At 39.9% G+C, this 12,424-nt stretch overlaps 1 protein-coding gene across 1 annotated transcript in view; it reads left to right on the top strand.

Annotated features, from left to right (window-relative positions):
- Nucleotides 1–11,268, top strand: part of LOC308308633 (CCR4-NOT transcription complex subunit 2-like) — a 37,532-nt gene extending 26,264 nt beyond the window's left edge. The window contains exons 9-15 of the mRNA XM_080754067.1: nt 3,001–3,124; nt 3,760–3,916; nt 5,485–5,546; nt 5,910–5,959; nt 6,869–6,969; nt 7,529–7,673; nt 10,299–11,268. Of these exons, the coding sequence (XP_080610193.1) occupies nt 3,001–3,124; nt 3,760–3,916; nt 5,485–5,546; nt 5,910–5,959; nt 6,869–6,969; nt 7,529–7,673; nt 10,299–10,385 (726 nt within the window). The 3' untranslated portion in view covers nt 10,386–11,268. The remainder of the gene's footprint in view (nt 1–3,000; nt 3,125–3,759; nt 3,917–5,484; nt 5,547–5,909; nt 5,960–6,868; nt 6,970–7,528; nt 7,674–10,298) is intronic.
- Nucleotides 11,269–12,424: the final 1,156 nt, after the last annotated feature.

Genomic DNA, 12,424 nt, shown 5'->3' with positions numbered 1-12,424 from the left:
GAGTTGGGTCGGTGCAGCAGGTGGCTGCGGTTTCATAATGGGTGATGGGACTGATGTCAAATCAACGGTGACACTGGGTTGAGAATGTGCACCGGGTGTGGAAGTTCGATCAGCTGAACTCGTTGACTCAAGGTTTGGCTTGAGTGTGGCAGCCTGTGACGGCGCAGGGGTCAAATCAACTGGGGTCTGTGTTAGGTCCGGGCATGGGGATTCACTTTCTCCGCCTTTGCTGTTACCCAGAGTTGAAGCAGAAGATGCAGTAAGTTTAGCAAGCTCTCTTCGTAGTAGTTCTTCAAAGGATTGCCCGCTTAGCTTAGCTATTTCTTGCAGCTCATCAATGTAAGTTCGGGTGGCGCTACTGCTTGCGGTAGGGGGGTACACGGAAGCTAAGGCCTTCACTTTGTAGGTGACACGTGAATTGCTGGGGCTTTCATAATTAAGGGGCAACAAGGGCTTAAGTGACTCCATGGATGCGCCAGACTCAAACTCATAAATTAACTGCCCATAAAATGGAGAGTCCTCATCTTCAATGGGGATTATACGGTTAATTTTGCCATGAGTGTTTAAATATTCAGTGATTTCTTCATTCACTTCCACACCGATAAGCCCACTAACTATGACTGAGTTAGAGATTTTGACCATTTCACTCGTAACTATTTCCATTTTGACCAGGCTTCAAAATAAAGTATCAAATATCAATACTCGTTATCTCGTTTAGTTATTAATTACCCACAATGCTCCTGGCTAGCTCGCCAATTTTATGTAACACGTAACACCTGTGTAATAGACTTGCAAAGACCACTACCATATAAGGCATTAATCCTGGACTAGTGAATGGGTAAGGTTCGACTCTGGGAGCATTAAATGAGTAAATAATCGAGACCACACAAGTATGTTTCAATAATAAAGAAGGCCGGCATGTATTAGCAATAGTAAATAGTAAATGGTACCAAAAATATAAACAACAGACATAGACAACAATGAGCTCAATAATGGTTGTGTTAACTAGCAGTCACCACGTGGTATCAAATGAAACCAATCAAATCTTTCAGATTAAACCCTTATATAATATTTTGAGTGAAATACCCTTTAAGTTCAGGCTTTGAATCCTATGGGTTTTAATCTATTAGTTTTATCTGCGGGTGCACCCTGGTAAGTATCTTTTAGTCAATATCCTTTTAACTGTAGATACTATTTATCTTTTTAACTCCTATTTATCCTTTAATTGTAAATATCCTTTTTAACTGTATGGTAAGTATGAATATTTATGAACTACTGATCCATGAACTCTTAATCACCAAATACAGCATTAAATGAATTCACAATTACTCTCAAATCAAATGAACAATACACTTCAATCCCTTGTCAATAAATAAACCCAAAGGTACAGTACCACGGAGGTGTGTACTGTATGTGCTTGAGTCCACTGATATCAAACTGCACTGTGAAGTGTAGTGTAAGGGAGGTGTATGGTGCAGAGTTCAGCTCTGTGTTCAGTTCAGTTCTACTGTATGAGTTCAGTTCTGTGAATGTTCAGTTCAGTTCTGTCCTACCACACTGGCAGAACCACAGAATCCAGAGTCTCCAAGGGAAAAAACAAAAAGATCCTCTTCGCATGCAATCCGTCGAATCCTGGGTTGGAAGCTCGCCACCCTTGGTAGACCTAGTCATCCAGACATTCTCATCCAGGCATAAAACCTGACCTGTATGCAAGCATACAGGTCCACATGAAAAACTACAATTAGCAGATATTCAAAACAGGTGTATTTCAATTAACAAAGTTCTCAAAAGTGAAAATAATAAAATACAATACAATATTCTCATCATGAAAATAAAATAATAGGCATTGTATTAAAGTTCTTTCTCACCAATGGCATCCAAATAAATTGCTCCTCTAAACACCAGGACTGGTGAGGCAGACAGAGGGCAAACCCAGCACACACTAGAAAATGAAATGAAAATATGCTCACTCAGCAGCCTATTTTATCAAAGGCCAAACATGTGCAAAAACTAAATAAAAGCAGCACACAGCCATCTACATCGGTGAAATAAAATAATCAAGTTTCATTAACAGTGCAAACTGTAGTCAACCAGGTAGATTAGCTTGGAACAGTCTGCTATGCTACTAGCCAAACATTTGAGCTAACATCAAAGGCAATGTGCTGGACTTCAAAGGCTTTGCCAATTAGCAGCTAACCACTGCATGGCTGTTTAGCTGTAGCCAAACAAAGTTTGTAGCAACTCACCAAAGTAATTGGAATCAAACTCTCAGCCCTCTCTGGAACGCTGAGGTGATGGCAAGGGGTGTGTGTGCTGTCTGAGTGGCTTCTATAATTATATCTGGTCAGTTTATCAGTAAATTGAGTTCTGTCACTCAGTGTGTCTCTCTCTCCTGTAGTGCAGGTGGTTCTGTGAGAATGGGGATTCACAGTGCATGCAGGGGCAGAGAGGGAGAGGGCGGGGCAGAGGTGAGGGGTGTGTCTGATTGGAGGGAATTCAATCAGTCAGTCTTGAGGGGGTTAGACTGATTGGGAGTTCACCTGTCAGTCTTCACAGGACAAATCAAGTTAGGTTGACTTGCTTATCTTCATACTTCAGACAGAATATCCATATTCATTGATTCATTAGGTCACTGGTAACCAGGTTACATGACCTGGGTTACACCTGGAACGTAAAAAGTCACTTTAGCCATTCTGTATGCTTTATCTATTGAAAAATAGCAGCACCAGTCACGGTACCGACCCCTGTCTCACAAAATATGTGAGACAGAAGCAGAGATTTGAGTTGCAAATGTTTGCTTTGAAAAATATATATTCACAAGATTCACAAGATTTGCACGCATTTTCAAAAATAGCACTCGGTGCTGCACTGTGATTTAATAGTTAAAGCATTAAATAATGGTTAAAGTGGTTAAAATCTAGAGTGACACGGATGCAAGTCTAACACCGATTGAATCAACTGACTGTCCCTCATCCTTTTTTATTTTTTTTATCCAATCAGAATCTCAACTCGTCGGGGAAACCCGCCTCCAACACAGACGGTCCAAAGTTCCCCGGAGACAAGAGTTCGGTGGTACCCAGCAACAACAACCAGCAAAAGAAAGGAATTCAGGTGCTCCCTGATGGTGAGAAGCAAACACACACTTATCATACACACACGTGCAGTTACGTTTTACTTTCTATTATACCAGTAATATACCAGCCTAAGGGCGAAATGTCAGGCGCAACGTTGGTGTAGTGGTTAGTACATATTCATTCCCTTCATGCAGAAAGTGAGTCAGGGGTTCCCCATTTTATTTTGTCTCGGGGCACCCTATGAATATTTTTTTAATCCGAGGCACCCCTATATTATAATTTTCACTCCCAGCACCTTATATTTATAGCATATCGTTGTTGTCAGGTGAAAACCTGTGCTTGTATATCGGCTGTTTTCACTATTTTTGTGCGACAGAGGTTTCTGCCTGACAGTGACGATATTTGAGTGATTATGTTGCGAGGAAAACGTGAACGGAAGCGGGAACGACACGTTTCAGGGATTTGAACGAATCGTTCACGAGTCTCGCTAATGATTAGATCACACATCACTAATGGCAGAGTCTTTTATTGAATTTTTTTTTTTTACTTTTTTTTCTGCTTTACTGTAATGTATACTTTTTTAAGCACCTGTGCTTCTTCATTTCTGCTCTGTAAAGCACTTTGAGCTGTATTTCTTGTCATGAAGGGTGCTATACAAAGTTTATCATTATTATCATATCTTCAGGGCGCGTGACCAACATCCCGGTTGGCATGGTAACGGACCAGTTTGGGATGATCGGTTTGTTGACGTTCATCCGTGCGGCGGAGACGGATCCAGGCATGGTACACCTAGCGCTGGGATCTGACCTCACAACGCTCGGCCTCAACCTCAACTCACCCGAGTAAGAGAGAGACACACACACACACACACACACACACACACACACACACACACACACACACACACACACACACACATATCGTCGTTGTCGAGTGGAAACCTTGTATGTCCAAAACCGTTTGTTTTGTATTTATCATTTTAAAAATGATTTAAACTAGTGAAAACAGCCGATCTACAAGCACACAACGCCTCTGTTTTGTATTTATCATTTTAAAAATGATTTAAACTAGTGAAAACAGCCGATCTACAAGCACACAACGCCTCGCACTGTGAGGCGTTGTGTGCTTGTAGATCGGCTGTTTTCACTACTTTTGTGCAACCGCCTTGTATGATGAAGCAGGGCTTTGCTTTGCGAAAAAATGTACAAATTTGAAACTTGGAGATACGAGGTTTCTGCCCGACAGTGACCATATACTGTACGTAATAGGGGTGTAACGATACATGTAATAGCGATACGATAGGCATCACTATACATGATTGATATTGGTTCATTCATGGCAATACGAAAAGATTCAATGATTTAAAATCGATATAGTAACTATTTAGCAAAGAAATTAAATCTGTGTGAAACGTGTAAATAGTGCAGGCTTTTTAAGGGAAAAAAAATATTATGGATATAAATGACTAAACAGTAATTCTTTAGCAAATACATGGACATTATATTTCAACGCATGGACAAACCTGCACCTTGACATGAACACAGAAATTACACACATTTATCGATAGACCAAAAGTAGCTATATGGAATGGAAAAGTAATTAGACCCCTCTTTTAAATTTTTCTTCTTGAAATTGCTAAATAGAAGGCACAAGTACTTAGTATCCATACAATCGATTATTTGCTTTGCAAAACGATTCGATACCGTTAATTTGCATTGTAAAACGATATGATACAAAGCCAATCATACGATATTTTGCTGTTTGAATTAGTAGATGGTTGCAAATTAACTCATTCCCTGCCAGGCCCGATAGTCCCGAGATTATTCCAATGTCTTTCCCCGCCAGGCCCGATGGTCCAGAGAATTTAAAAAAAATAAAAATAAAAATAAAAAATAAAATTTTTTCAAAAAAAAATTTTGACCCCAAAAAATGGAGTAGGCATGATAGCAATCGCGAAATTGCATGTTTAACCCCCATAGCAACCCCATCTTTCAAGCATGGCAGCCATTTTGGCAGCCATCTTTGTTAAACATAGTGGCTGTTATCTCATGAATGCCTGAACGGATTTCCATTCGGATTTTTTTGTTTGAAAGCTGTGAGCAATGTGGACACACGTGGTGCATTATCTAGGCATGGGTGTGCATGATCCGTGCACACCCAATTACATGGAAGTCTATGGAGACGAATGGCAGGTGGGAGTACGGAGGTATGTTAAAATGGCGGTCAATGTGTTAAAATAGATTTTTCGACAGTTACACCCCTAGTACGTATACATACAGACATATACGATGTGTTCGGATGAAGCTCAATAACCCAGAAACAACTTTTCTGTGTACACATAAGTAACAGGCAGAACATAATACTTTTCCTCTTTCTCTCTCTCTCTCTCTGTCTGTCTATCATCTATCAGAAATCTCTATCCTAAGTTTGCATCTCCGTGGGCATCGGCTCCCTGTCGGCCACAAGACATAGGTGAGTCTCCATACTGAACTCGCAAACACAGTTTGGAAACCTGCCGCGGTTTCCTACAAAGTGTCAAAGTGTTCCTACAAAAATAGCAGATCTACAAGCTCGTAGATCGGCTATTTTCGGCAAAGAGGTTTGTTGTAGAGGGGGAAAAAAGAGCACACTTAAATACAGAGTGAAAGGTCAAGTTTATTAATTATTGACGGTTCAAGTGGTTAAATATCTGCTAAGGGGTCCTTGGCCTGAAAACGTTGAAGACCCCTGGATTAGACGATTATTATGTAATGATTGTGACAGGCCTACACCATCCAGAATCAAATTGTCATGGACACATTGTCAACTCTGTGATTTCTCTCTCCCTCCACGCAGACTTCCACGTACCATCGGAATATCTAACTAATATCCACATAAGGGACAAGGTTTGTACTGCACACACCTCTCAAACTTCCTTTTAGCTTAGCCTAAGGGTTCATGGTTGTACTTTATTGTTACACCTTTTGTACAGGTATATACAAGATTTTGGTTTGGCTTCCTTCAGACAATGCAGCAGCATATATAATGGCAACGGCAGAAAATAAAGAAAGATAATGATAATAATGACTTGGAAAGATTAAAGAAAAGAGAGGGCAAAAGAGCAAAGAGATTAAAAAGCTTCGTCAAATGTACATGTGCATTAAAGTTTGGTATATTGTATACGCCAACAGTAGTTGCTACCTAACTTAATATTAGAGCTTAATGTCTAGCTTAATGTTAGAATGCTGTGTTATCAGCACCTTTTGTTTGGTTTGTGTGTTGTTTTTCCTCAAATGGTGGAATACATTTTGATATTCGGCCTAAACCGTTTATCTGGCAGCGTTTAAAAACATGGAATTTGAAATGGATATAATTCATTGAATTATTAGTCAACCACTGAATCAAGATTTACAAGCTCACGACACGTAAACAACGCTATGAGCTTTCAAAATGTTTAAATTCTTTGCAATAATCACATGCCAACGGTTACACATCTCCATTCAGAAACATTGCCATTCAGAAGATTGACTTCCATTATTCTAAATGGAGGTGTCACCTAAACCTAACCTAAACCCCAACCTCAGTGGGGGTATTTCTGAATGGGGATGTTTCTACGTGGGGGTGTTTCTGAATGGAGGTCTGCCCCCCATGCCAACATTGGGACATGAGTGAAAGTGGTGTTAATGCAATTTTTGGAATCCATACACAGTAATGTAATACGATATTGAATTGTCTTTATCAATGTTAACTTTTGTTAAAACATTTCTCTGTCTGCCATCCTTCTGTTTGTCTGCTCTCTTGTCTTGTCTGTGCAGTTAGCAGCTATCAAGTTGTCTCGATACGGGGAAGATTTACTGTTTTATCTCTACTATATGAATGGAGGAGACCTGCTACAACTATTGGCTGCAGTAGAGCTGTAAGGATACTCTGTTATACCAACATACCTATGCCATCCAGATATACATACCTATGCCATCCAGATATACAAGCTCACAGCGCGGCACCGAGTGCCACGCTGCGAGCTTGTAGATCTGCTATTTTTGAAAAATCGTGAAAATTAGAATTTTGACCCGATTCTATAAGTGTCTTTTGAATCCTTCTAAGATTTTTGGAAAAAACCCACTATTTCCCATTCCAAGTACATTTGTCTTATATTACACCAGCTATTCCAAAGCAAAGAGTAGATCATGTTGGGCTGGTCATTTTAAAAGTAGCTCTCAAGTCAAACAAGTGTGGGCACCCCTGACTTAAACCCTCTAGTCTAAGTAAAACGGACTAGAGGGATTTGCTTGTGGTAACCAATACATTTTCACTCTTCAACAGGGTCAAAAACTGACTTGAGTTGTACTGTACTTGTTGCGCTGTTTTTCCGACCCACACCAAATCTCTTCACCAAAAAATAGCAGCGATTTGGCGAATGTTTCCCCCAGAATGGGTATGGGGTTCAAGTGGCTAAAAAAGGAAAATGTGTTCAGGTTTAACAGGGATTGGCGGTACCATAAAGAGGAGCGGGTTTGGATCACACGGGCGCCGGGTATGGAGCCCACACTGAAAACCAATGCCTATGAGAGAGGGACCTACTACTTCTTTGACTGCCTCAACTGGAGAAAGGTTGCCAAGGTACAGTAAAGTAAATGGGGTGGCCTGGTGGTTCAACTGGGAGGTCCCCAGTTGTATCATTGGTGTGTCCATTTGCAAGCACACCACATCCCGGATACTAACCTGTATCGCGGCTATGTCATGTTCACAATTGGGTTTTTCATTTGCACCTTTAATGGCATGTTTTCCAACATTGCCATTTCTGTGAGCACGCAAATACACAGAGCATCTTTACTGACGTGAGGTAATCCAAACTGAAAGATTGGTTTCCTTTTCGCATTTTGCCAAACATTGAGGAAATGGCCAACAGGCCTGCATTGTCTAGCTTGAGTTTTCAGCTTTGCAACTTTGGAGTTAGGATTGGCATACTGAGCATGCATCCAGGAAACCCAGTCGTATACACTGTGTGATGGCATGTTTACATGCTTCAGTATCCATTCCGGGTGCAGTAGTTACTCCTAGTTTGAGCTCATATGGGTTATTATGAACGGTTATTGGAAACGGTCTTTGCAATTTGCACCTGACACAACAGTGTCATTTATATAGACTTATTGTGAATGCACTATGAATTCAGACTGAAAACACAAATGCAAGCACAAATTGTTGACACACTCAGCCAGTTGCTTGTTATAAGTTATGGCATCATGGCATTATAACCCATTTAGACCTAAAAACACCTTTTAAAACCTGACCTAAGGTTTTCTGAAAACCTTCAAATTCTTATTAAAAAAAACAAGAAAAAAACAAGAAAAATAAATTATATATATATATATATATATATATATAATGATGATGCTATATGAGACACAGAGGTGTGTGAGACACAGAGGTGGCTCCTTATGGCCTACCTTGCTTATCGTATTGATGTATTTATTACCTCATTGTAAATCGCTCTGGATTAAGCGTCTGCTAAATGCCTAAATTGTACTTGTGCGCAAGCAGAGCGTGCCATTAGGTGCGCTCACCACTGGCATCACCACTTACAAAGAAAAACTGATATATTATGACCAATGACATCATTGGTCATCAAAAAACAGAAGAGGCTATTGGAGAACCTGATTTGGATAGGGACACACGATCTGATGCAGGACAATGTCACTATGACAGAAAGAGACAAGATGGGTCTGTTCCAAACCAAATACTCTGTTGCCACACTCATTCATTGCCCCATAAATCCCAATGGAAGTGGGGGAATGTGTTGAGAAATAAAAAAGTCAGATTCTTAGACTGATTAACTGATTCTGTTAATGATGACGTTGCCATAATGCATGTAGGATTGTAGGCTGTAGCTGAGAGTATACGGCAGGGTTCCCCAATTAGTGGGGTCCCTGGACACTCAGTCATTTTAAATTTGTGTTAAAGTTTATTTTTCACTTCCAATTTGTAGATTATGGTCTATAGAACAATTTTGGTTCGAGTGTCAAGACAGTAGATTGAAGAAAAATATATATTTTGCCCTATTTCCAAAATGACCAAAATCGGAATTGTGTTTTTTCAACAATGTCTTAGTTTTCCCCTGTATATAGGTGTTAGATTTATTTTTTCTTTGTTAAAATATTGTTCTAGTAGTTGTTAAAGCCAGTGGCGCTATATTGTGGTACAGGAGAAAAAAAGTGTAACTGTATTGTTGTGTATGAGTGTAATAACCATGTTATTGTCTCATTGTGTGAAATACCATATAATACCATAATATTCAAAACAAATATTTGACTCCAATTGATTCCCCACACAGTATTGACTTGATATAGCAATAAAAAAAAATATATTACACAGCTATTGTGGGGAAAAATAAGACATTGTTCAAAAAACACAATTCCGATTTTGGTCATTTTGGAAATAGGGCAAAATATATATTTTTCTTCAATCTACTGTCTTGACACTCGAACCAAAATTGTTCTATAGACCATAATCTACAAATTGGAAGTGAAAAATAAACTTTAACACAAATTTAAAATGAAAACCAAAAATTACATGTACACGGAACCCCACTAAATTAGTTTTTCCCAAGGGCCAAATCATGTCTAGGGTACCAAGCCGAGGGCGACAACATTGCAGGGGGCAACGGTGGCGTTCCCGCTACTCCAGTGACAGTTCAGATATCGTCGTTGACGGGTGAAAATCTTGTATGTCCAAAACCGTTCGTTTTGCATTTATCATTTTAAAAATGATTTAAACTAGTGAAAACAGCCGATCTTCATCATTCAAGGCCGTCTCACAAACAGCAGATCTACAAGCACACAGCGCGGCGTTGTGTGCTTTAGATCTGCTGTTTTCACTACTTTTGTGAGACGGCCTTGAATGATGAAGCAGGGCTTTACTTTGCGAAAGAACTACACATTTGGAGATAGAAGGTTTCCACCTGACAACGACAATATACTAGTATTGTTGCTGCTCTTATACCACCATTATTCCTGGGGTTGGTGGGGGCCAGACAGTAGCTTGCGGCCCGCGGGCCGCCTATTGGGGAACCCTGGTATACGGTATATATTATGTAATAATACATTTCCCAGCCCTATCTCAAACTCTAAATGCAAGCAGATATCAAATGCCCAGATTACTCACTCTTCATTGTGCAGAGTTGCAGCCCTGTTGCATTATTCTTATTTTTATTCTTAAATTCTCTTGTCTCTCTCCCTTCCTCTCAAGGAGTTCCATTTGGAGTATGATAAGTTAGAAGAGCGACCTCACGTTCCCTCCACCTTCAACTACAATCCCGCCCAGCAGGCGTTCTGATTGGCTCAATCTCCTTCCTGCCTACACACCATTGGCTCTCCTGGCTCATCGAACAACACTTTGCCCCCTCCCCCCAACCTCCTGACCAACCAACCCAGCCATGTGGTTGCTTGTTAGAGAGGTGCCCTTTTTTTGTTTTTGGAATATATTCAAACTGAATCTGGCCAATGAGGACTCACTGCCCAGCCCGCCCAAAAGAGATGCTTTATAAGTTTATATTTTAAACTTTTATGTTTTCGTTTTCGTTTTTTTTACCTCATTTACCTCATGTTTTTTTCTTTCCCACCCCTCATTGTTTTTGCATTTGTTGGCCTGTCATTTGGAGCATTTCAGCGTATTAGTTTTCTCCAGTATCCACGGATGGATAATAGCCTACCTTACATTATAGCTACACATTAATTTAACACGCAGCAAAGGTATCCATCTCAACAAGTGATAGAGTTGTGACATTGAGTCTTTGAAAATCCACTTGTTTTAAATTGTCAGATGTTTTTTTCTCTTTTTCTTTTAAGGAAAATGAGATTTTAAGTGTGGCGGCAGACGTTAAGGTCACTCGTTAAGATGGATGTTTTTTGTTTTTTTGTAGCAGCAGACAGTCACACACACTGATGGACTTTGGCAGGAAGTGAACATTTTTTTAAATTTTTATTTTTCTTCCTACAGAGTCTCTAATGTTCATACTCTAGTTTCATAACGGAATGCATCCTTGACAAAAGCACTCATCCATCCTTAAAAAGCACAGACTGGAAACCCACACACACACACAGGTACACGAAACACACACCAGGTCAACCAATGCAGACTGACAAGCAGAAGGCGACCAGGAGAGAGAATGCAATGTAAATTGTAGCACTATTTCGTAATAAAAGAAGAGAAAAGATAATTTTGGTTTCATTGATGTTATGTATTGACTCGGTGCAGAGGCATTCTAACCCAGTCTGTATTGACTCAGTGCAGAGGCAATTCTAACCCAGTCTGTATTGACTCAGTGCAGAGGCATTCTAACCCAGTCTGTATTGACTCGGTGCAGAGGCAATTCTAACCCAGTCTGTATTGACTCGGTGCAGAGGCATTCTAACCCAGTCTGTATTGGCTTTGGGGACTGCTGGGACATCCAGTGATTTTCAGTGGTAGAGAGACGGACTCTGCAGTTGAACTTAAAATCCTTTATGATTTTCCCCATGTTTCTACAGTGAAGGCTGCCCTTAAAGCAGTAGTTAACCCCCAAAATGACTTTTTTTGTTTTGTTGATTACTCACGCCATGGAGACTTGAGTTCAATAATATTTTTTTTGTATTTATCGCATTCAAAGACAAAAAAAAAAAAAAGTATTATAGTAACTTTACCCCCATTGATTCCGGGACCCAAATGCATTTGGGTCCCCATCCGGGAATCAATGAGGGTACTTTATTTGTTGTAATCAAATTATTGTCTTAGGAATGTGACAAATACAAAAGAATATTATTGAACTCAAGTCTCCATGGCGTGAGTAAAAAAAGTGATTTGGCGGGAGAACTACTCCTTTAAGTTATTGTGAATGTCAGCAATAACAGTGAGCACTGGTAGTCGCACGGATTCAGTGACAAAATAACTATTGTTTTTGTAGAAACAAATCCCATATTTAGCATCTACTTCCCCACAGTGTGTGTTCTACTCAAAACATATGAAACACTTCAAGTTTTCAGCTAACACCAGTACAGCCATTTCCATTCCCGTTTTCGTTGCTTTCTTTTCATCTCCCTTGTTTGTTTTACAGCATGTGAATCCTTAATTTACGCTGGACTACAGATGTATTCACCAGAGCTTCTATTCAGTTCAAACTTATTTCCTGCCATTTTGTGTTGCTTTGATTGCAATCCGTGGTTCTGCCAGCCAATTAGATGCCGTTTCAGTGACTCTGGGTCTTAAAGGGTCACTGGCAATTCAGGACAAAATTCAAACAAATCCTCTACTCCTTGGCACAATTTTATAACAAAACAATAATGACATTGCATTTTATATTCACATTTTGTCCTTGATTTTATTTTTCAGGCACCATA

Source organism: Nannobrachium achirus, assembly GCF_963921795.1.
Source record: "Nannobrachium achirus genome assembly, chromosome: 23".
Lineage (NCBI taxonomy): Eukaryota > Metazoa > Chordata > Actinopteri > Myctophiformes > Myctophidae > Nannobrachium > Nannobrachium achirus.
The sequence above is the reverse complement of the archived record's forward strand: the minus strand, read 5'-3'. Positions and strand labels throughout refer to the sequence as shown.